Below are 24,077 nucleotides of genomic sequence, written 5' to 3'. Positions count from 1 at the left end.
GGGCAAAGCTTAAACCATGCCACCATGGGAGATGGCAGGTTGGTCTTCCCAGAGAGGGCAGATGATGGGATAGCTGTCCAGGCAGCTCCTGGACTGCCGGGTATGCTCCAGCACCAGTGGGCTGAGCTGGGAAGGGAGCAGGACCCTGAGAAAAGGCAGGATGAGGAGGGCCCTGACTCCTCTAACAAGTTGCCCAGGACTAAGCCCCTTCAGGCAAGGAATCTGCACCATCACCACCCAGGGGTGATGTGCTGCTCTCCATCAGCCTGCCACAGGCATTCCCCTTCAAGGGGTTAACCTGCTTTTAGCATCATCACCCTATTTTGGGAAGAAACTACTGTAAATACTGGCTCCTGGAGGTGGACATGAAGTGGTGGGTCTCAAACCTCAGCCCACATCACCCATAGGCATCAGTCACAGCACCCCGGCAGGGGCTCAGTGCCACAGGGTCTTGCCTCAGCAAGAGGTGGATGTGGATGGTCCCAGGAGGTGAGATCCACTTGGCAGTGCCAAGCAAAGCTCCTAGGGCTGGGCAGAAAGGCTCTGGCAATGGGATGCTCCCCTTAAAAGCTGTGCCTGGTCCCAGGGTGGTGGTGTCAGCTTAGGAAGAAGCCCAGCCTGGCTGCAGGGAGCAGGAGGCAGCCGGTCTGGGATGCAGGCTGTGGCTGGTCCGTGCTGGTGGCTGACGCTCTTCCATTGTGGTTTTGTTTGGGTCCTGTAGGCTCTGCCCCAGAAGTGAGTGCACCCCAGCCCTCCCAGGGCTCCCTGCCCCACAGAGACAGAAGTCGGGGGTGATCTCCTGGGCTGCCTGCAAAAGTCACCCACACAGCGCTGATCCAGAGGGTGCCAAGGCTTTGTTCTCATGGCAGGACCAAGCCTACTCCTCGCTTGGTTTCACTTCACCCGTGCCTGTACCTATACCATGGGGAGGAGCAAAGCTGCTGCCCTACAGAGGCAGCTGTGCTGGAGGGCCCTCCTGCAGCCTTTGCCATCTTTGGCCACAACCAGGTAGGGTTGAACAGCTCAGGAGCAGGGCAGGGGGCTGGCCCTGCTGTGGCATGACCTGAATTGTCAGGTCTCAGCTCCACTTGTGGCTCTGATGGCAAGGGCCCTGTCCCTTCCAGCTGTGACATCCCTTCCTTCTGCTGTGCCCTAGGGCAGGGCGTTCTTACTGCAAAACTATTTCTCTCAATGGAAAGAAATCCAAACACACCAGAGGCCAGAAATGCAGCTCGGCCCCGTGGGGCTCAGCTTGCTGGATGGTGGGGTTCAAGTGCCAGGGTTTGCACCTGGAGCCAAGGGCCACAAGACTCTCAGGGGACAGCATTTGGACGTGCTGGGGCAGCACAGGGGCTGGTTGTGCCAAGCAGCTCCTCAGGCAGCTGGCCTGAGATAGAAGTGATAAAGGCCAAGGAGGAAACAGCTCACAAACCTGTGCCAGCCAACTGCTCCGATCCAGCACAGCACGTCTTGGAGGACCTCTGCTGGCACAGCCCTGGGCCACCAGTAGCCCAGGTGACAGCAGAGGACAGGGAGCTGCGCCCTGGGGCATGCACAGGGCAGGTATGGAACACACGAGGCTCAACAGCTTTGCAATGTTTACTCCTGAAAAAATAATTCAATTCCGAAAGCAGCAAGTCCCGGGATGCCCACACTCCCAGCCCCACCGCAGCCACCACACCAGAGCCTTACTGGGAGAACAGGGAAGGATGGAGAACAGCACCAGAGAGCCCATTGTAGTGGGTGGAGAATGGGAATCTTGAAACCCACCAGTCAACTCCTGCTGTTGCTGAGAAGGGAGCCCCAGCCCCTGGCTGCTGCAGGGGAGCTTGGGTTTACCCATTCCCTATCCATGGGACCACTCTTCCCAGCTCCAGGAGGAGCTAAGAGGAAGGCAAGCCTGAGCCCTGCCAGAGAAGGGAAAAGGGGTGCATTTAGTTTCAGGAAGGAGGGAAACTGGGCCTTGGGAACAGAGATGCTGAGGAAAGGGCATCATGGTGGAGAGCTGTAGAAGTCTTCCCAAAGCAGGGTATGGGGAGCAAGCTGCTTTCCCTGGGAAGAAGCCTGTCCCTTTCCTGTCGTGCTGAAAGGACCTGCTCTACCCATGCTGCCAGAGCAGAGCCCCAGCCAAGGGCAGTGCTGGTATTGGCAGAGGACAGGGTTGAGCCCAGTATCACAGTCTCAAGATGCCACCCTGCACCCTCCTGTTCCCTTCCTGCATCCATCCCTGCTGCTGGGTCACACTCGACCTGTGCTGTGTTCACACAGGGCTCATTTTTGGCCACACAGAAGCAGATTTCCTGGGTTCACAACTACTCATCCCTATGCTGGGCAATGGAGGAAGGAAGGGAACAGAGGATGAAGCTGGGGACAAGAGATAGACCTCCTGTGACTGCCCCTGTGCAGGCTGGGGGCTGCCAGCTCTCCATGCTGCTTTCCTGCTATCCTCCCCTTCCCACAAGCAATAAATAAATAAGTTAGTGTAGTGTAGATCCCGATGCCCAGTTCACAGTGAGAAAATGAAGGGGAAGAGCCCCCATGACCACAGGGAAAGGGCTGAGCAGCAAATCCTCCTCCCAAGGGCAAGCCAGAGCGTAGCATCCCTGCCCAGTGCTGGGGGACCAGGCAGAGGTCTCTTGCTGCATGGATAAGACAGCTGTACTGAGCAAGAGGACCAGGGCTGTCCCTAGCAGGGGACAGACATTAGTACCGAGTGGCTGGGGATGGGAGGGGGCTCTGGGGTCCTTCCTAAGGCACAGGAGGGGGAACAGGGACCCCCTCCCTCTGCATGAGGGGTGTACCACAGCAAGAGAGCCAGGTTGCCCATTCTGGCTCACCTCAACGTACCAAGATAAGGACGGGGATTCAGAAGAAACCCCCTCTGCTTTCAGCAAAAGATGGGGCTACCTGGCCAGGGAACAGGGAGAGACAGGGCACAGTACCACAGGGAAGGACCATCAAGGAGCATCTCTCCATCCAAAGGAGAGGGTGCGACTGTGTCTGCTCACATCTCACTCTCCAAGGCACTTTCACCCCCTCTCCCACAAGTCGGGGGACAGGGCTGCTCCCCCCAGAGATGGTGGGTGAGGACAGTCTGAGCCGCAGCACAGAGCCTGGTCCACTTCCATCTACAGCCACCTCCAGCTCCCTGAACTGCAGAGCAAGGAAAGGGGCACCTGACAGCTCCTCGTGCTGGGTATGGACCGTCCCCTTCATTCCCACAGTAAATTCAGCTCCTCTTCAGCATTTCCCTTTTGCCACAAGCTGGGCTGCACCAGCTGCTGCAGCCTAACAGCTAAACTCAGTGTGCAGGGAGATGCCCAACCCAGCACACAGTCTTCAAGGTGCATCCATCGTGCAGCAGACAGAAGAGATGCTGGAAGATCTCCTCTTCACCTCTGGGCACAGAACCAGCCAGGCAAGAGTTAATAAATAGCACCCAGCTGATACGCTGCAGCACTTGCACATGAGCATGCTGCCTTCTCAGGACTTGAGGACCAAAAGGGGAAGCTGAGGCATTTCTTGAGGCCCCCTCCAGTCTGCAATTGAGCATCTCCTTCCTCCAGCCCTGCCCAGCGAGGGGGCACAGGGAGCAGCGTTAGTAGTCCGTGTTAAAAAAAGGAAGTTCCTGGGATGGGAGGTGGCGTATCTACAGGGAGGAATCCCCATCCCCTGCGAGGGAGAGTGGGGAGACCACAACAGGGGGCTGGAGGGAACCCAAGATCTCATTTTGCAGCCTGAAATGGGAGCGTGTGTCCAGCCATCAGTCTCTGAGAACTGCCTCTGACTCTGCACCATGGGGGTCTCTGGCTTCCCCTGGTCCCCTTCACTTCCCCGCTGCCAGTCTCACGTCTGCTCTGCTGCAGCAACTGCTGGCACTGCCACTGCCCCCTCCTCCTTGGCGGGGGGCTCCATGTAGATTGGTGTCACAGATGAGGGCTTCTTGGACCTGCAGGTGAGAAGGCTGGATGGGAGCGGGCAGGAGTGCTGGTCCCCCTCAGGATCCCAGCTCCCAATAGCACTGCTTCCTGGCATGATCTTCCCACTGGAGCATCTTTCAGCCCTGGGCATGTATCCCATCCCCTCCCACCACACTGGTTAAGGAGGGTGGTATGCCCCAGGATTGGGCTGGGGCAGCAGTGGATGATACAGTGCACTGGACAGGGGACAGAGCCATGAGGATGGGGACATTACCCAGGGTGCCATGCCCTGATACTCACGAGTAGGGGGAGGCAGGGACCCCCACCACGAGGAAGTGGTTCTTCTTGCGGAAGAGCCGCCACAGCCCCTTGTGGTTCCCACGGACGTCCAGGTCCCAGATGTGGAGGCACTGGGATGGTGGGGAGGGAGGAAGAGGCGTCAGGGCCTGGCGACAGGCACCAGGGCCAGGGAAAAGCCACTACCCTCACCCTCATTGAGACACAGCAGGGAGGGATGACCCCCTTAATTGGGGTGGCACAGGACAGTACCCCATGAGCCACCATCAGTAGCAGGAAAGGGGGGATCTGCTCCCATCCTTTCCTTAGGACATGGGGTTTGATCATTACTTCTAGGAAAGTGACAGGAACTACCAGACCAGCTGCTATCACACACAGGGAGGTCATAAGTCTTCTCCACTGAGACAAGCATCTGCCCTGGATGACCCAGTGCCTTCTGTAAACACCAAGAGCTTCAGCATCACCCACTGACAGCAAGAATTTGTTTGCTGAGCTGCACCTGTTCCATGGGCAAACCCCAAACCAACAGCCAGATGTTTCCCAGTGATGCCAAGACCAATGCAGGGGTTTGGATAGGCCATATCAAGGGGCTCACCTTGGCAAGCTGAGTCCAGGTGGTGAAATCTGCTTCCTGCTCCATCTTGATGAACATGACATAGACCCTGCCCTCAGTGTCGGGCACAAAGGAGTCCTCACAGGGGTTCTTGCTGTGGTCCAAGACCTCAGCCTCACTGCAGAAACAGAACAGGGAGTGAGAAGGTATCCCACCTCCTCCCTATCCCCACTGCAGAGTACTTCAGACAGGCAAGCAGCAGCTGGGGCTGCCAGGGCCACCTCCCCTCTTTCTTCTGTCCTAGTTGGTTTACCCAGTGTCTCCAAACCTTCCTGCAGGCACATACCCCAGGAGCCGATGAATTTCGGTCTCATAGGCATCCTTCCTCAAGCTGTTGGAGGAGGAGAGAACATAAAGGTAAGGGCAGTCAGTTTGATAAGCACAGAATATCCCAAGAAGATCCAGATTTAAGACTGACCCAGTGTAACACTAAAAGGCAGGTTGAAACCAACAAATGGAGAGCAAGGACTGCCATGCATCCTAGAGGATGCGGCAGCAAAAACACGACCCTTCAACATATCCATCAGGAGCACACCAAAGCTGAACCTGAGCTCACAAAAACCATTGCAAAGGTTCCCCAGTGGAGGTCAGTGTGCTGGGCCTGGAGGTTATGGCTGTTCTTCCAGAAGGAAGGGACACATTCCCAGCACAAGGGGACAAGGGTCAGATCAAGCAACTGTTTCATCCAGATCTCATTCTGACCAGCACTCACCTCTCCACATTCTTAAGCTGGACATTTGGAACTGTGTTGAACTTGTGCTTCTTGAAATAGGCTTCCTGGGAGGAAGAGAAAGGGGAGGTAAGGAAGGAAAACGGGCTTCAGTCAGGAGTCAGCAGTACTTGGAGGTCACCCCAAGCATCCCTGCTACCTGGAAAGGTGACCAAGTCAGAGCTCAGCACCAGGATAAGGCTTGGGGGCTGAGGGAGGTCACTCACATGGAAGTAGCCGTTCATGTTGAGCCCCACGATGCCAAAGTGGTAGGAGCGGGAGATGTCGGGGATGATGCACTCCCGGCCCTTCCGCTGCTCAGGCATCCTCATCCACATGTCCCAATCCCAGAGCTGGGGAGGAAAAACTGCCACTCAAGCTTGGGGACATAACTTGGTAGTGTGGCCATCCAGGGACCTCTCTAGCTGCCCACACCAGCTCTAGCCCCTTTGGTTCCAGCCTGCCTGGGCTGTTCCAGCCAGGTCTGTGTCTGGTTATGTGGTCCTCAAGTTGTCTTTCTCAGATCCATTCTGCTTGGGCATCCTTCCCAGCAGAAGCTCAGGGAGAGCCAGGGGCCTTCCAAGAGCTGTACCCACAGGATGTGGATGATGATCAGAGACTGAGGATGAGCAGAGATGGGGATGCATATGAGAGGATCCCTCTAAGGTACTCACCTTCTCAGGGGTTGGCCACTTTGGCTCCAGCTCGTCCTTGTACAGGCTCTTCCGGAGCACCCAGCCCAAGCCTGGCATGGTCTCCACACGGTACAGGAGCGAGGGGTCCTCAGCTGTGTGCTCATACCCCTGTGATGTTATGGGAAGCGTTCAACACCCTGAACACACCTCTACCCTACCAGAAAAGGAGGCATCTTGTTCCATTGAGGCTCTCAGCATGGGGAGCAGGGGACAGCCACTGGGAAGGCTAGGAGAAGACGATTTGCAGGGGCACTTCTGAACAGCCCAGGGCTGGAGAGACAGACCCACTTAGGATGATAGTGGGGGGACACCCTGGTTTCAATTGGAGCTTGGACCCCAGTCTGACATGGGAACAACACAAGGCAGAGGTGTCCCTGCTCCACCATCCTTCCCTGACCCACCTGGTCATTCCAAGCCGAGATGCAGTACAGGCTCTCATCCTCCTCCAGAAGGTGTATGGACTGGCTCAGAAAGCTGAGGGAAAAGTTACGCAGCCCCTGGTCAAACAGCATGGCAGGAATCTGGCTTCTCCTGAGCAGCCAGAGAGCTTGTAGGAAATGCCCTACCCAAACAGGGACCCACAGCTTTACCTGAAGAAGTCAACAGAAATGTCAAGGTCTTCCTCCAGAACCACAGCAAATTTAGCATCCTGTAGGGCAAGGAGAACATGAGAAGGATGGAGAGGAGCAGGACAGAGCAGCTAGTCAGGCCAGAGGTCTCACTCACCGGGAACAGGTTGAAGGTTGCAGTCAGACTGGCTTTGTAGTGCTATAAGAAAAGACAGATTGTTGCCCAGGTTACCATCAGCCTGACACTGATGCAGGGGTAAACCAGCCTCCCTCAAATGCTATCCCAGGTCACAAGAAATAACTCTTCCAGGGTCTGGGAAAGGTCTCTCACCTGAGAAACTCTGGCATTTTTAATGCTGATGGGAGTGTGCTGGATTCCGGAGAGGCCAAACAGCTCCACAACATCCATCGGCTCCTGCAATGGGAAGGTACAAAGCTCATCAGACGTGTGGGTCTGGATACATCCTCCCCACCCTGTGCCTGTGTCAGCTCCCTGGGACAAGAAGAATATGCCTGTGGGATGCCCTGCATGTGGCTGTCCCTCCTGGGCATAAGTGAGGCTTAAAATGAAGCTGTGCTCTTGACCCCACAACAAGGAACTCACCCAACTCTCTTGGCCCTTAATCCCTAAGTACTGCTGAAAGTTTCTGTTAGCCCTGATAGTCTGCAAACCCAAAGTTGTATCCAAGAATATCTGAGGCCCCAAAATCCCTAGCCTCCCACTGACAACGCAGAAAGAAAACGGGTATAGGCAGAATCACATTCTAGCTGCTTTATGTCAAGACCACAACCAACTTCATCTTCTCTCACAGTTGCCAAGAAAGAGACCTATCTGCACTGGGGTTAGAAGTAATCACATTTGGGCTGACATCTCTACCCCAAGACTTCATCAATGCCTTCTCCATCCCCTTATTGTCCACCCCACCTCCTAGCCACAACAGAAGGATCTCCCATTGCACCAGCCTTTCCCTGGTCTCCACCATGGCAGCATGGCTGCCCCCTCGTAGCCAAGGGATGCTGCTCCAGTTGCCATGGCAATGGATGCTGCTATCTTTAACCACTCTGATGTGCTGCAGCAAGAGCCTGCATAAACAAGACAGCTCCCCCAGCCCCACAGCCTGGCAGTGGTGGGAGAGGCCTGCAAGGGAACAAGCCTGTTCCCTTTCCCCATCTCCATCACAAGGCAACCAGACAATACCTCATGGGCTGCTGCAGAGATGAGGGCTAGCAAACTCTTGAGACCTACTAAGGTCCCACATGCCTGTCCCAGAGCACATCCCATTGCCAGAGCACCAGACTGCAGTGGGATCCTCCAGGGCTTTATAAGATTGAGCTGACAGGAAGGTCATTGCTCTCTAAAGGGCCAGTTCTCCTTTACCTGGCTTCAGCTTCCATGACCCTTATGAAAGCAGACTGGTTTGGGTCTCCTCACCTCTTACTGAGTGGAGCTGGGCAGGCATGGCTGGACTGGTTTCCTCCACTTCATGAGAGGGAGCTGGACACAAGGTGTTATACCAGACCTGCTCAAAAGGCTGGTGATACTCATCAAGGGGATGGGAAGAACCCAGCAAGACCACCTCATTCCTGTAAACCAGCCAATTTCTGACATAGGAATGTCAATCCTGGGCTTTGGAAAAGGCCAAGGCAGCTTTATCCACACTCAGGATTTGGCTAAGCTGACTGTGCAGGAGTGTGTGAGGAGCTGTGTGACCCACAGCAGCAGGAAGGGTGAAGGGGCTCATTGCTTGCCACCCACTGAAGACTGGGCCAGCACCACATAACTCCCAGCTGTGGGACCAAGGACCTGGCTACAGGACTTCTGAGAGTGCTCTCACCTCATAGTACCCATCAATGAAGACTGTGATCATCTGCGGATTGACTCCCTGAGCCGACAGCAAGGAGCGCAGCATCCTAGGGAGAGATCAAGGGGCCTGAGCACAACACAGTCCTAGTGGGCCCAGGCCATTCTGCAGAGGATAATGGCTCCTTTGGGATAGGGGAAATATGCATGATTAGGAAACAAGACCTATTACCCCAGGGCTCTTCCCTTTCCCAAGGCAAAGAACTCTGGGAGCTGTTCAAACAGGTCTCCCCACGCAATTCTGGGAGGAGGCTGGATCCGGCCAGCAGGACAAAGAGGAGAGCCTGGGCCATGCCTGGTGGCACAGAGCAGAGAAGCTGTGTCCCCAGAAGTGCTTACCTGTACAGGTAGTTGGGGCGGTTCCCTGCAATAACAGCTACAGGCACATCAAAGACTTTATTGTCTTTGAGCTGGAAGAGAACAATGTGCGTGAGTGGGGCTGGGAAGGTCAGGCCAACCTAAATGATCCTATGCCACTGAGAGCAGGATTCATGGGGTAGGGATCAGCACAGTCCTACCCCTTGGCTCAGGACCACACCAACCAACCAGGATTCCACTTAGCACTGCTGGAGATCCTGCCAGCTTCCCTCCCTCACCCCATCTCAGACTCAGCTCCTAAATCCCAGCCTGCATCCACCTGGAGACCTTTGTCCAAACCCCTCATCACTGTGCCAAGGACAGTCCAAAGGCTGTAACAGCTGCTGCATCTCCAAATGTACAGGCTCTCCTGCCTACACTGATGTCCCTAGAGCCATGGTGCCCTGGGAGCTCAGAACAGACATAGGGCAAGCAAACTCCCCTTCCCCAGCATGACCTAACCACATGTATTTTGTATTAATCTCACCTTTGCTAGTGCTAAGGGCTTGCCCAGGCTCAGTTTGCACCATTTAGCTGGTATTTAAGGACAGGGCTCTGCAACTGAGCTGCAAATACACCTGGTCCATCCCCGCCCTCCCTGAATACTCTGCCCCTGCACTCACAGGATCAGGGTTGAACTCAATGGGTGTGGGGTCTTTGCAGCTGCAGACACTGCCATAACCTTCTACTTTGCTGCAGAACCTCTTCCTGCGGCGGTTCAACTCTGTGTCAGGCCAATGGCACTCAGCATCTAGAAGCATCAAAGAGAAAACAGACTGCTCATCCCCATGACCTCACCTTGTGTTCTCCAGGCTGCACTGCCACATGCATAGCTCTCCCTAAGCAACACCTGTTGCTTGGTCATGCAGATGCCAGTTATAACCCCAGGAGCCATCCAGAAGCTTTCCCCATCATACAGCCTCTCTGAGCAGCAATGGGCCCTGTTCAAGGCCAACAGTCAGAAAAGACTGGACCAGGCCTGGTCTGAAGAGGTGACAAACAGCCAGACCATGTCTCTGCTTCCCCATCCTCACCTTTCTCAACAACCGTGCCTGGAACAGCCATGGAAGCCTGAAGAAGGGAAGCTGGCATCATTTTAAAAATTACCATCCCCATCTCAAACACCCTTACATCCATCCTGGGATCTTGCTAACAGACCCACAGCTTCGACTCAAAACCATCAAGAGCAGCAGGCAGGCATCTCCCAGAGACCTGGCACCATGGAGCAGGTCTTGCTTCCTACCTTCCACAGATGTCAGATGAACTTCTGTCTTCAGCAGTACAGGGTCACCCCACGTTGATAGGGCAGGTGACTTGGCGTGCTTCTCCCCATATACTTCCCCTGGAGCAGGGACACAGGGTTAGGACTGTCTGCAAGAGCCCATCCCCGCTGTGTCAGGGCAAGAACAAGGGCTGTAGCTCAGGGTGGCAGCTTGGCACCTTTTCCCATTGGCCTGTGGTGAGCTGCTGAAGGGACATGCTCTGTCTCCTTCTTCACCCTCAGCCCCAGGAACAGAGTTGCCACTCTCTGACTTGCTCCCTGCTCTTACAGCATGTTGGGGATGGGCTGGGTTTGTCTTCATCTGGCTTCTCCCACCATAAGGAGCCATGTACACTCTTCCAGTCTGTGCAAGACTCACCTCCCTTCTTCCCGACAAATGTCCACATATCTCTCCAGCTCAGGAATGGTGCAACTTGGCTCCCCAGGCTTTTCAGGACATTCTTGGCTGTGTCCTTGAGGTGAAAGGAGCCTTCATCCTGGAACAAAACACAGCCCTGCAGCTGAGGCCTAGCTCCTGATGCAGACAAGTCTCCTATGAATACTAAAGAGGTACAGAGCTCACTCTTACCCTTGAACCCGTTCAACTACAAACCTTCAACAGCAGGTCGCTAAAGTCTCTGTGCCACTAAACCTAACCGTGGCTTCATCATGACCTACAGGGAGGTCAGAGTAGTTGCAGACTTCTGCTTCCTCGAGACCACATTGTTCTCAAGCAGAGCCATTTGTTCAGCAACACTTCACACAGCTAAACCTGAAACCCTGAAGCAGCACAGTACTGCTCACACAGCCATCTAGATCCAGAAGGGCTCCACCGTATCCTTTTACTTCCTCATGTCCATTCTCCATCTAACCTTTGTTTATTGCTGCAGGCTCTCACACAACAGCTTTTTGCTCTCTTGCCCTGTTGGGCACACAGCAATACCTGCAGTAGCAAGGGGGAGCAAGAGGACATAGGAGGTGATCCAGCCAGGGAGGCACAGCCCAGTGAGGATGTGACATTTAGCCCTGGGAATGCCTGATGACATTCAGGAGACAACTGCCCAGATAGGCTTTAGGGTGCCCTGAGTCAAGATGACTTCTTTTGACACTAAGGCCACATACCTTAATGGTGAAGATCAGGATCCGGCCCCGGGCAACCATGTTAAGGAAGAGTACCATGGCTTCATCTTCATGGGGAGAATAGGTGTCAAAGACCCTCTTGGCCATCACATGACCCTGTTGGTATTCAAACGTCAGATGCATTGTAAATGGTATATGGGCAGCACATGCAATGTTCTGGAAATCCGTCCTGGAAGCCTCAGTTCCTAAGTAACACAGTGAGTTACTTTTCTGGTATGCCAAGAATTTAGTCCCCAGGCAAGCTCAGCTCTTGGAGCTTCACACACACGTGAAGTGCAATGAGGTCCATAGGACAGCACTATACAACCTCACAACTCCTCTCCTGCCTGCTACCCAAGGACAGCCAGAGACGCACAAGAGAAACACTGCAGGGACTATTTGGATGACTGTGTCCTGCTCTGGCAAGTGAAGACAAGCATTTGGGAGCTTCTCTTCTGGCTGCCCTTTGCCTCCTGCACCCAGCAGTTAAAGAGCAAGGACAAACAGTGCCCAGTAATACAAACAAATGCAGACACACAGGGATGCTTTACCGTAGCCTGATTTAAGACGATGACGTGAATCCCTCTCCCCTGCTCCCGAGCCTCATCTTCCAGGACCTGCAAGTGGAGAAGTGATAAGAACTATTCCAAGACCTCTTATTCCCTGCCCATTCACCACAGCAGAGCTTCCAGACAAGAAGCAATTCTCTCTGCTGTGACATTCTGTCTTTGCTGATGGCAGTGATGGATGCCAGAGCAGAAGGCAACACAGGGCAGCACCTCAAGAGTCCTGTCTTGGCCACCACTAAAGTGCTCTCACCACCTACCACTTGAGGCTTCACTCATTCAGCAATACCCACCCTCTGGTCAACCAACCAGCCAGCACCTACAACTCACCGTTGTCCCATCCACAGCCACATAGACCTTTGACCTGCTGGAATACACCTCAACATCCAAGACCTTCTTGTTGCTGACAGGGTGCCTAGGGACCTCCACATTCAGCATCTCATCATCTGCAGAGGGTAAATGCACAGTCTCCATCAGCCAAGGCACCTCAAGTTTGCTCATGCTTGGTGCTAGCACACACAAGCCTCCGGAAGGTCATGCCCACCAGGTATCCCAGCTCAATAAACTACAGGTAAGAATGCACAAGGACAGCATTTAAGGGAAATACAAAATGGCAACAGGTCTGGCCCCAGCTATCCCCACATAGATATCTGCAGCCAAATGTGCTGAAGCTTTGAGTAGGCAGAATAGGAACAACTTTTTCTATTAATTTTTGTTAAAACTACATGCACAGGCCTGCCTTTTATGCTGCAGCTGGTCAAAAAGTTTGCCCTGACTTGAAGAAATTACTTCCCTCCTTCCAGTTTTCTTGGTTTCAAAGAAAAGCAAGATGCTGCCCCTCACCATAGTCCTGCGCAGACTCCTCTTCCTCCTCATAAGCAGCCCTCCTGGTGTCCAAGATCAGCTTGATGTTCACAATTACAGTCACAAGCAGGAAGAGGACAGCACCTGTCTGCAATGCAGGACACTCTGTGTTAGCAGCTTGTAAGTAACAATCCCAAATGCAACCCAGCTCCTTGGCAGAGGCTGCAGGGCACCCCAAGAGCTCTTGGAAGGGATCATCATTATCTGTTATTTCCCCTGTTTTCTTCCAGGGAGAGGCAAAGAGAAGGAAATACAGGTGATGACCAAGTTTTACATTGAAACACTTTTATCAGCTGGAGAGCATCGACTTCTTGATACATGAGAATTAACCCACTTCCAACAAATCCCTGCTTCCAGATCTATGAGCAGATTCCCATCAAAATATTGCATCAGGGTTGGGGGTCTGTGCATGCAATTCAGAACTGCAGCTCCTACAGGAACCTTAACTTCTGCCTCTCTTGCAGCATCACTACTCTCATCTCTCCCTCTGCAACCAGAGGATGTATTCACAGGGACAGATGCTGTGCGACGAAAGCAAGGCAAAGGGAAGAAGCTGAGGTCTGACTTGAGGAAAACACACTGCCACAGGCTGCATAAAAGAGCCCCCAGCCTTACTGTCTGCAGCAATCTTCAAGGCAACCTGCATGGATGCCAACACAGAGGGCGACAGGAAGGTCCAGGAGCTATGGAGCAGTCCACAGGATCCCCCTAAGCATCACCATTCTCCATGGCCTTGTTGCTTCCAGACCAAGAGGATGGAGAAGCACCTGTACTTGAATGCACCTTGCTCCTCTCTTGCTCAATTTCAGTCTTTTTCCTGGTATTTGGACCCAGCATAAAGCAGAAACTACTCTACGCTAAAGGGGCCTTTTCTGAGACAGAGCCACACAGGAAGACTTGGACCACAAACACCCCATGTTGGGGAATAATCCACCTGGAGGTGTGAGCTTAAAGCTGCAGTGCTGGTCTGGGATGCAGGACTGAAAGATAAGACCTCAGCTGAAGCAATGTGTCTACTTTAGGGAGGTTTGTGACCGAAGGCCCAAGTGAAAACCTGACAGCAGCATGTGGTGGCCATGGGGCTTCACACAGGGACAAAGTCCTGAGGAACAGTTCCAGCCCAGAGCTCAAAAGCTGCTCTGGACAGTCATGCTGCAAGGGGAAGCTCTGCCATTGGATTTAAGATACAAAACCCTGAGCAGCTATTACATCCAGTGCTAACACTGCTGCAGGGCTCCACCAGGCTCCAGGCCAGGAGGGTCCATCCAGCTCACAGCAGTCACCACAGAGACCCAAGTCTGACTGCTATGTGCTGCTGACAGATTCATTCATGGCCCAAAACTCTGGCCCCTTGGCCTAGCCATCAGATGGTTTCCAGTTTCAAGCTCAGGATGCTACTCTGAGCTTTGAGCATCTCCCTGCAGCACCCCAAGACTCAGCATGGAGTTCACAGCTAAAAGGAAGAAGACAGGAGAGGCTGGTGGAGGCTGCTCATAGCCTGGGCGCCTGGCAGGTCATGGGTGATTTTGAGACTCTTCCCTTGCCCCTCAGCCCCCAACAGCTTACTGCTTGAAAATCTATGCCTCTTTCAGCTCTAGGATCCTCGATTCTCTGAGGTGTGGTATGGGGTTGAGAGCACACACAGGCCTGCCCTTGCTGAGAGGCACTAACAGGATCCCTGTCCTACCTGGCCAGCTACTACCTCTGTCAAGCAGCCAAATGGGTTCAAGAAGTAACTGAGGAAGAGGAAGATGGAAAACCAGCAATAAGACACATGAGAATATAACTGTCACTACAGCATTTTGGCTTGTTGATCTGTTGTTGACTCAGGAGTATGAGCATCTTTGGGATCTGTGCACAGAAAGCTTTTAAATAGGCAAGAATAGAACCTTGGGCTCACAATGAGGGGGAGACTGCTCCTGGTGGCCAGCAGCAAGGCCACCTTACCAACCTGCCTCCAGCACTGGAGACATGGGGCAGCAGGCCTGGTGACCAAGCACTAAGGAAGACCAACAGCTGAGTCTAGCAAGCCTGGCTCGATCAGAGCTGCTGATAGAGGCCCAGATGCTATAGACCTGGCTGCCTCATACCTGCAACTCTGGTTTACGTATTTTAAGCCCAGTTTTCATGTGTTTTAAGCCACAGCAGTGACACAAAGGAGAGAGGTGACAGCAGACAGGCTCCAGCACACTGCCCCCAGTAATGCCTGCCTGAATGACCTGGCCTGTTCCCAATCCCTGAGCACTCCAGGGGACACCGGAGTGTCTCTTGTTCCTGAGGGAGCTCTCATGAGCCTTCATGCCCCCAAGGCACACACAAAACCCTTCCCTCCTTCCTCTCACATCGACCAACTGTCAGGTCTCATAAGCTCTGCTCATCCCAGGAGCAGCCTCTTTTCTGCAGCTCACTCTGTGGGGCCAAACCCTTCCTGTCCTTACATCCCCAGACACCCCCTGGAATGCTGAGGATTAGCAGTTTTATAGCACAAGCAACCAAGCCTGCAGCTTTCCCAGACGCCAGCTGCCTCTGGGGCATGAGATCCTGTTACTCAGCCCTATTTTCTCTGTCCACCTGCTGTGTCTTATACCAGGCTTGATTTGCAAACTAAATGGGGCAAGGATGGTTTCCCAACGCAGGCTGAGCCCTACAGCACTTGGGATGGGTCTAGAAACAGAAAAGGGAGCATTCAGTCAAGTTTCTACCTGAAAGCTTCCCAAGGACACCTGGATAATTATATTTCATGCCACAGCCACCCAACAGGTCCATTTCCAACTGGAAGTTGCTGCTAGAAACGTCAGATCCTTCCACGCATGAGCATAAAAATCACTGGAAGTAACATTTTGGGGGACAAGTTATGTCTCCCTAGCACGTTAGGTCACCCAGACTGCCAGCAGACCCACTCCCATCCACACAACATCTCCATAAGATCACAAATCCTGCAGATTATCCTTCCTAATCTACTGCAGGCCTGTGGGTGACTCACCTGGCACAGCTTCCGCAGCGTGCGCTGGTTCATCAGCTTGTACTTCCAGGCAAGATACCAGCTCCGCTTCTTGTGGGGCTTGGTGGCGGGGTTGGGTTTCCACTCATCCATAGTCACAGGGGCTGGCACAGCCGTGTGGGGCAGGGGTCAGGATGTGTGCTGCTCCACTCTCATGTTCATCGGAGCTACCTGTCAGGATGGGATGGGAGCACAGTGAGGGAGGTGAGTGCTTTCAAACCCTCTCCCCAGCAAAGACAGGGCCTGGCACAAGCAGTGACCATGAATGGCACTCACATGCCACAAGCAAAAGCCCCATGGAGTCTCCCCACCTTCAGGCACCCCCAACTCTGCAAGGAGCAATCCACGAGGCCAGGCTCTGCTGGAGGACTGCAAGCAGGGTGATGGGAAGCCCTTGAACCCATGGGTCAGTGAGGATTTCCACTCCAGGCCGCCTTACAGAGGCCACTGCAGTGCAGGGGGACCACTCCCACACTCTGGAAAGGTGGCCAAGAGGCAGGAGCTGGTGAGACCCCACACCACCAGGCATCACAGTGTCATCACTGGCCATATCTACCTGCACGGTCCCCGGGGAGGAGAAGCATCCTCCCCACTTGCAACACGGTGGCTATGAAGCAACACCATCCTTGCTATGGTGCTTCCGACAGCCTAGACATGGAGCCAGAGCTGGGCCATAATCCCACTGGGGATCACAGCACCCCTGGGGCAGAGAGGCCGTGCCTAGGTCCAGGCTCCGTGCTGCGAGCAACCTGCTGGGTCTGGGGGGGGGGGGATGCTGAGGCCCGGCAGAGCCAGGGCCCTGGCTGAAGCACAGACCCCAATAGCGGAGCCAGGCACGGTGGGAGCCCCCAGCAGCCGCCCGGAGGTGAACGGAGAACTGGGGCACCCTCAGGGGAAGAACGCCGGGACCCGGCGATACCGGGCGGGTACCGCAGAGCGGCCCAAGCACCCGGAGTGGAGGGGACCCAGGGCAGCGGGGGCAGCGTGGCGAAGGGGCCCCAGAGGGGAGAGCCGGGGGCCGAAGGCCCAAGGGGAGCAGCGACAAGGAAGGGCCCATGCGCGGAGCCGGGGGGCTCGGGCCCGCTACTCACGGTCCAAGCGGGGAGGCCGAGGCCGGGCCGGGCCCGACCCAGCGGTGCCGCCGCGCCGCGAACCCCGAACGCTTCCGGCGCCGCAAAGCCGCCGCGGGGGACGAAAGGGGGCGTGGCCAGCGCTAGCCCCGCCCCTCCGCGCCGCTCTGCACTACCCGGCGGACCTCGCTGGTGCGGGGCAGGTGGAGGCGGGGGGCGTGACCTGCGCGGCGGGGGGCGTGGCCTGCGCGGCGGGGCGTGGCCGCGGCTCGGTCCGGGTGACAGCGCGGCCGCCGCCGCCCTGTGCGCATGGAGAGCGGCGGGGAGGCGCTGCCCGCAGACCTGCGGGACCTGGTCACCAAGGTGGGGCGGCGGCCGCCGGCAGGGCTGCTGCGGGGGCTGCGGGCAGACACAGCCCCGGCCCCAGCCCCGGCCCCAGCGCCGCCCGGCCCGGCCCGCGGAGCCCGCCTGCCGCTCGCAGAACGCCTCCGGGCGCTCCGCCTCGACATGGTGAGTGCTGCGGCACCGGGGCACTGCCTGCCGGCCCCCCCGTCACTGCGCACCCCTGGGGAGGTGCGTGTCTTCCCCCCACAGCTGCCCGCTGTGCCCGAGCGTTGCTCCTCGGTAACTGGGCCCCTCGGTACCTGCCTGCCCACCCCCCTGATAACTGCCCCTCTTCCCCTCCCTCCATCCCCCGGTAACTGCCTGCCACCTCCCCGTAAGTGCCCCCGCGCCCGGGGTAATTCCATCCTTCCCATCTCCGGATAGCTGCATCCCCTCTGGGTAACTGCTTGCCATGTCCCCCCTAACAGCCCGCTAATAGTGCCCCGCGCTCTGCCCGCATTTTGGGGTGTCCCTTCTTTTCCTCTGTGTATTAAGAGTCCTTCACCCCGTCTTTCTGTGCTTCCCGATCTACACAGCATCCCCCCACTTGGGGTCTCACGGACCCCTTCATTCACCGCCGTCCTGCCCCCCCCCCGCCCTCCTCACCGCAGGCGCTGGCTCCAGTGGGGATCGGAGTGTCCCAGGGATCAGGATTTAAGGCAGGGACCTTCGCCAAGGGCATGGTGGCCGGTCCCCCCACCCCCACGGGTGTCACCCCCTGAGTGACAAGGCACAAGCATGGCTGGGAGCTTTCTAGGTGTTCGCTTCCTGCTGGGGCTTCCCTGGTGCCTCGTAAAGGGTTGTGCTCCTGTGGCCGCCTTTCCCTGGGATCGTGGGAGTGTCGATGGCAGCTTTCTCGCCTCCCTCTTTCTGTGGAGGGAGCAAATACCGGCGGTGCCTGCGCCTCTGGGAAACGTGGCGAGATTGGGCAATGGGTTCAAGTGCTGCTGGGGGAAGGGACTCTCCCACGCGTGCACACACAGGCCGGTGGGTGGGAATGAGCATCGTTTCCATAGGGAAACCGCCTTAATACGCCTGCAACCCTGCCTGCCACCCGGAGCACCGCTGCTTTGCCCCATTCCATATTTCATATTCCCCATCGGTGCTTTCATCCTCCCTTCTCTTTCATCCTCCCATCCACGCCAGCTTCCAGGCTGCACTCTGACCGGAGGAGAAAGGTCTGTGGGCCCTGAGTTGCTAAGAGGAGGAGGAGGAGGAAGAGGAGGAGGAAGCAGTAGTGGTGTTTGCCCTGCCCAGGTGCAGGCAGGGTCAGCCCTGCGTCTGCAAGGCCTGGTTTTGGCCGTGTGTTATTAACCTTGGCTCAGAAAGCCTTTTCCTTTCTCTGCCCTGGCTTCTCTTGCTGGCTGAAAGGAGCAAGGACACCTCACACCTGGGTCAGCAGCTTTGGGATGGCACCTGGGTGTCCAAAACCCAATACAGGGCTCCCCCATCTCCCCATCCGCATGAAAAAGAACCAGGATCTCCCCTCCCCAGCAGCAGAGACCAGCAAATCCCAGTGGTCTGTGGAGAAGCTGCCCTGGGAGTGGGTGATGGGAGAGGAAGACAGCAAATTCCCATACTTGCCTCTTGCTCTGAGGAGGATGTTTCATCCCTAGGGATGAAGGTGCCTGCAGGTTTCTTGCGTGCTGGGGAGGGGAATAGGATCGCCCCTGGGAGGAATGTGATGGTCCCTTGTATGGCTGTCCTTGGTAAAAGATTGGTGCTGTGGGGCCACATCACCACATCTGGAGGCATACAGAGAGCAGCTGGACCTCGGTCTTCTCCCACATTATTCTTGCCTTGCTGGAGAGGGGTTTCTTGGGGTGCAACAGGATGGGGTCAGGCTGGCCTAAAGTACCAGTAGAACGATGCTCAACTCTTTCCAGCAAACCATATGGAAGGGGGGGGGGTGTTTTCCCACCTTCTGCTTTTGGGGTGGCTCCCCAGCATCTCTGACAGCACTGTCGCAGCGAGGCAGAGGCAACCAGGGAGCCCCCTCATCAGGGTTCCCAGCCTTCCTCCTCCCGCCTCTTCTCCCTGCCAAGGCCAGATGCTTCAGCAGTGTGTGCAGAAAAGTCCATTGTAGGCAGTTTTTGAAATAGCTTGCCTAGAAAGGAAGTTTCTGCACTCCAGTGCTGGCTCCTGCCCCAATCCGGGCACATCGCTGCTATTTTTCATGTAAATCCAGCTTGAGGAGCACGGGGAGGGGATGGCGGATTTGTGTTGGGTCTCTACAAATCATTGCCCTTTTTTTGTGTCCTCTGGACTGAGAGGCATCACGTGCTAGAATCCTGGCTGGAGTTTTCCCAGGCTCCTTCCTCGGATGCTTTTGTTGCTGCGCTCACTGTGGGACCGGAGATGGGGGGTCTCAAGAGACTGGCGGGTCACCAGGGGGCAGGCGAGTGGCTCTGAGGGTACCGGATGCTGGGGACCGGGTGCTGTGCTTAGAAATGATCCTGTGGGGCAACTCTGATTTCCATCCCAGCTTGCTAGTGCTGCGGACAGAGTGTGCTTGTGAACCAATCTGTGGGCATCCACAGCTCCCAGGCTGCCGGTACCTGTCCTGCACTGGGTTTCTCTCCCACCACTGCCATCTTATTCCCTTTCCTGGCAAAATATTTGTGTCCTGCGTAGGGGAAATCCAGTAGCTTTCGGCAGCCAGTATCACGCAGACAGGAATGTCTTGGCACGCGGGGCTTTCCGTCAGGAAAACAGATGTTTCTGCGGCAACTGAAGCCTTGCAAAGGTTTGGAGAGGCAGGAGTCAGCGAGGGAAGTGGTCTGGTCAGCAGTGACTATTCCACTCCACCATCCTCCTCTGTTTCGGGAGTGATTTGGATCTCAGGCTCCAGATCCTGTCATGTTGTCACCAGGCTTGGATCGGGCCCTAGAAAAGGGGAAGTAAATACATGAAGGGACCCCAGCCAAAACAGCCTGGGGAGGTGCTGAGAGTCCAAATAGAACCCAGCTCAGAGCAATGCCCCTGCTTGGTCTTCTTTGCCTTGCCACCAGTCCGTTAGGGCTTGGGGGATGCTCTGGGCTCAGACCTACACCCAGTGCCTCCAGTTCCTTGCTTCCTCCTGTCCTCATAAGGAGACAGTGACATAAGTGCTCTGGGTTTACCTCCCTGAAGGGGCTGCGGGGTGGTAGGCACCATAAGTCATTGGTTGCAATGGTTGCATCCCTGAGTCTTGGACAGGGTCCCCTGGGATGTTTCGCAGTGCCATGCTGTTCATCAAGCAGCTCACTACAGTGACACCTCTGCCAGGCTGTGCTGGGACTGGGGCTCACCTTGGTCCCCTCAAACCCCCGTGTTTTCTGTCTCCCTACCAGGCCTACTTGCGAGCAGTCGATGTGAAGATCCTGCAGCAGCTGGTGGTGGTGAACGAGGGCATCGAGGCGGTGAAGTGGCTGCTGGAGGAGCGGAGCACGCTGACCAGCCGCTGCAGCAGCCTGGCCAGCAGCCAGTACAGCCTGGTGGAGAGCCAGGCAGCCTCGCGGCGGGGCAGCTGGGACAGCCTGCAGGACCCCAATGACCCGCTGGACAGCATCTCCGTTGGTAGCTACCTGGACACGTTGGCTGATGATATGGATGAGTATTCCCAAAACGCAGCCGAAACCGCTGTGGCATCCACATCGGGCAGAGCCCTGGTCAGGGCAGAGCAGGATTGGGTCAGGATTGACCCCGAGAGGGGTCTGGTAAAGCAAGAGAAGGGCAAAGCGGAACACGAGTGGCCCCACGTGGACGTCTCCCCACCCCGGCTGCCCCAGGATCACCGGTTTGCAAAGGAGCCCCAGGTGGCCAACGGGCATTTGGGCCAGCAGCTCTCCTCTGTGGAACCAGGCAGAGACACCAAAGTGCCGTCAGGGGCTGGGGAGAGGCTGGGGAAGGGGAACCTGGATGGGAAGGCTTGGAAAGCCGAGGGTGACTTCGAGAACTGCAAACTCAACAGCAAACTGCACTTGGAGTACGATGCCCACTGGCGCTGGCTCCAGTCTCAGGATGATGTGACGTTCTTGTAGCCCATGGCTTTGCCCTTACCACTCCAGCTCTCCCAACTGCTCATTCTGCTTCACTTGTCTCTGCTGGGGAGAGCTGGGCTGGCTGGAGAAGGGAGGACAGGCTGGCTTGGTGGTGCTGCGCTGTTCCTCTAACTCCTGTCAGTGTTTGGTGATGCAGCCCTAAGGGGTGGGGTGCTGGCCCTGCAGCAGCTTTATGGGAGAGGGGGGATGAGGTGGGTCCCCATAAACCCTTTGCGCCGGGGTGGTGCTTGCAGGTGGCTGGTCACTTCTCTGTTGTCCTTCATGGCAGGGAAGGGCTGGTGGGAAAACCTGGTGCAGTGGGACCTCTCCCTTCTAATCCCCAGCCTTCTATCTGCAAAAACTGGGGACTCTTCCTGTAAACCAGCTGCCCAGAGGACAGGAGATGCTCCCACACATCCGTGGTGGCACCAGCATGCTCAGTGTGAGGTGTGGGGCAAGGCCAGCAACAGGTCATCCATGTTGGATGTGCTCATTTCCATGGTCAGTGTCCATCCAGGGTGGAGTTGGTCTGGGGCACCTGGGGCTTGGCCTCAGCACATGGGGGATGCTAAACCCCTCTTTCCTGTGAGTGGAGCCCTGCCTGGTTTGAAAGCCTTCATCCATACCCTGTGGAGGGAGGATGATGGTGCAGACTTCCCAATGTGATTACATGAGAAGAGAGATGTGCTGAGTGGGAGATGGAGATCCAGTTCTCCCAGTTTGTTTCTGGACTGTCTTCCACTATTGGACCATGTCCTGCAGAAACCCCGGGATGTGGAAGTGTATGGGCAGCCTGGCAGAGCCTGTGGGGCTCAGGCTCAGAGAGTGCTTCCCCCTGACACAGTGTGATGGGGGAGATGACTGGGATTCTCCATCTATGTGATGAATGGTGGCAGGTCTTTACCCAATATCAGCAACCAGAAACATGGGGCTTCTCTGCTGGGGTGGATTTGCAGTGCCCGTGTCCTGAAGACATCTTCTTTGTTCTTTTAGCCTTGGCTTCTGCCTGTGCCTTTTACTGTCCACGCACTACATCCCCCAGCACACCCCTCGCTGGCTTGTAGAGCATGGCTTGAAGCTGGAGCTGCATGAAAGCGTGGGCAGGCCTGCTGCCTTCACCAGATGATGCAGGAAGGACCTGAGCATCCTGCTTCAAGGAGAGGGGCTCTTCCACGTCTGTGGATAAGCCATGGGTGCTCGGTGCTGTGACGGCTTTGCTCTCACCATGATGCTGTTGTTACCCTGCTTGTGTGGGTCACAGCCTGGTTCTTCCCTTACTGGCATGGTGGGAGTGGGGACACCACCTCCTGATGTCAATGGGAAGCCAAGAGAAAGGGAAGACCTGGCTGTGACTCTCCCTAGATGTGAGATGTGAGCTGGCCATGGTTAGGAAGGTGGTTGTGTGCATGACAAGTTCAGCTTTATGCCTCTGAAGCAGCATCCTCAGTGGAAACTGTACTCCATACTGAGGCCCCTGAGCACCCTTCCTTCACCTGCAGATCCTCAGGGCTTTCCTGGATGGACATGGAGTGCAGAACAACACCTACAATTCCAGGAGGTGGCACCTGCTGAGGACTTGGGGGAATCCCAGCAAACTGGGACCAGGTTGCCCTATGTGAGCATCCCACCTGCCTGCCCTGGAGCAGCTTGGCTTGCCATTGCTTACAAGCAACTTGTGGCTCCCTGTGTAGCTCCACTGCTGCTAAACCACCATGTCCCCCAAGGCTGGCTGTCCCCTGCTTCCCTTCTAGCCCTGCATGGCATGAAGCAGCTGAGGGTCCCTGGGGGAGACAGGGGAAGTCCTCCAGCGCTGTTAAATCATTCTCATCAAAATATAGCTGGCTTAATAAATGATAGCGTTTCTCCCAGGCCACAGTGTCAGTGCATTGCTGAGCTTATGGGGGTTGTAGGGAAAGGGGAGAGTGAGATGCTGTGGAGCTGCTGGCAGGTTTAACCCCAGTCCTTTAATCCAGACCATGTGTCCAGGGATCTGTCCCTTCTCACATCAGACTGGTGACACAAAAATGTCACCCTTCCTGCAGCAGTTGGGTACCAGAGCGCATCTGCTGGGAGCATGGATGCTGGTGACACTGGATCTGTGGGAGATGGGGCATATTGAGCTCAGCTGATCCATGTCTCCACTGACAAATACCCTTCCTGCCCAGATTTCCAAGGAAGACCTTTCTAGGTGTTTGCCAGCCCCATTAGCTGTGCTGGGGTCATGTTTGCTTCCCTTGTTCTGCATCTGCAGCCTTGGTTCCTGCAGCCTCCTCCAGCTAGGGTGTGCATGGGGGTCTGGGTATGGGACAGAGACTTCTCCAGGCCAGCATGGGGTGGGAGCAGCCACAGCTCTGGTTTGAAGCTGTTGGGATTTGCTCCTGGGTGGATTTTAAAGGGTGGGTCCCTTTAGAGCCACTGGAGCTCGTGGAAACATCAGCCTTTCCAAAGCAAACGCAGGCGGCTTATCCAGGCCTACCATCCCAGCCCAGCATCCGTTCCGTCTCCTGGCTTTGAAACTGTGAGCTTTTGCAGATGGAGAGGTGGATGCTGGAGCCAGCAGGGTTTGGCAGGATTTCCACGTTTTATGCTGGGCTAGGGTGAAAAATAAAGTAAGGAAACCTTAGAAACAAAATGCCCAGCCCATTCCTCTTCCATAGCTAGACCCAGCAGTCAGGCAGCTCTGTGTTGCCTTTGCTGGGGTTCCCCTGGACATGGACTCTTAAGCTGAGCCTGCAGGGGCCTCAGCTGCACATAGAATCATAGAATAGG

The 24,077-nt window shown here is 55.7% G+C and overlaps 2 protein-coding genes across 3 annotated transcripts; one reads left to right on the top strand and one right to left on the bottom strand.

Moving 5' to 3' along the window:
- Positions 1-1,581: 1,581 nt before the first annotated feature.
- Positions 1,582-18,128, bottom strand: POMGNT1 (protein O-linked mannose N-acetylglucosaminyltransferase 1 (beta 1,2-)). 2 transcript variants are annotated; one of them, XM_005151098.3, is made up of 22 exons: positions 17,893-18,128; positions 15,815-16,003; positions 12,811-12,919; positions 12,298-12,413; positions 11,953-12,018; positions 11,405-11,518; positions 10,662-10,779; positions 10,265-10,363; positions 9,645-9,772; positions 9,004-9,074; positions 8,639-8,714; positions 7,135-7,218; positions 6,961-7,002; positions 6,825-6,883; positions 6,636-6,708; positions 6,214-6,342; positions 5,767-5,892; positions 5,543-5,607; positions 5,117-5,161; positions 4,813-4,948; positions 4,221-4,330; positions 1,582-3,949 (listed from the first exon to the last, which is right to left on the bottom strand). In XM_005151098.3, the coding sequence occupies exons 2-22, from the start codon at positions 15,923-15,925 to the stop codon at positions 3,847-3,849; spliced, it is 1,980 nt and encodes a 659-aa protein (XP_005151155.2). In that variant the 5' UTR covers positions 15,926-16,003; positions 17,893-18,128; the 3' UTR covers positions 1,582-3,846. The 2 variants fall into 2 exon arrangements, with proteins under 2 accessions (XP_005151155.2, XP_033919545.1); XM_034063654.1 differs by lacking the exon at positions 17,893-18,128 and adding an exon at positions 16,924-17,030.
- LURAP1 (leucine rich adaptor protein 1) lies at positions 17,192-23,178 on the top strand. Its single transcript, XM_034063655.1, has 2 exons — positions 17,192-17,412; positions 20,619-23,178. The coding sequence occupies exons 1-2, from the start codon at positions 17,212-17,214 to the stop codon at positions 21,306-21,308; spliced, it is 891 nt and encodes a 296-aa protein (XP_033919546.1). The 5' UTR covers positions 17,192-17,211; the 3' UTR covers positions 21,309-23,178.
- Positions 23,179-24,077: the final 899 nt, after the last annotated feature.

Source organism: Melopsittacus undulatus, chromosome 6 (genome assembly GCF_012275295.1).
Source record: "Melopsittacus undulatus isolate bMelUnd1 chromosome 6, bMelUnd1.mat.Z, whole genome shotgun sequence".
NCBI classification, from domain to species: Eukaryota; Metazoa; Chordata; class Aves; order Psittaciformes; family Psittaculidae; genus Melopsittacus; species Melopsittacus undulatus.
This window is presented reverse-complemented; position numbering and strand designations above follow the sequence as displayed.

Bases quoted from the DNA above. Each gene is read 5' to 3' on its own strand.
- POMGNT1 (XM_005151098.3), bottom strand. From the start codon at position 15,925: ATGGATGAGTGGAAACCCAACCCCGCCACCAAGCCCCACAAGAAGCGG. The intron at 10,780-11,404 runs GTATGTGGCCTT...GTTTTGTTCCAG, and splicing joins TCCTGATCTTCACCATTAAG to GATGAAGGCTCCTTTCACCT. The intron at 7,219-8,638 runs GTGAGAGCACTC...TTCCCATTGCAG, and splicing joins TCATTGATGGGTACTATGAG to GAGCCGATGGATGTTGTGGA.
- LURAP1 (XM_034063655.1), top strand. From the start codon at position 17,212: ATGGAGAGCGGCGGGGAGGCGCTGCCCGCAGACCTGCGGGACCTGGTC. The intron at 17,413-20,618 runs GTGAGTGCTGCG...TCTCCCTACCAG, and splicing joins GGGCGCTCCGCCTCGACATG to GCCTACTTGCGAGCAGTCGA.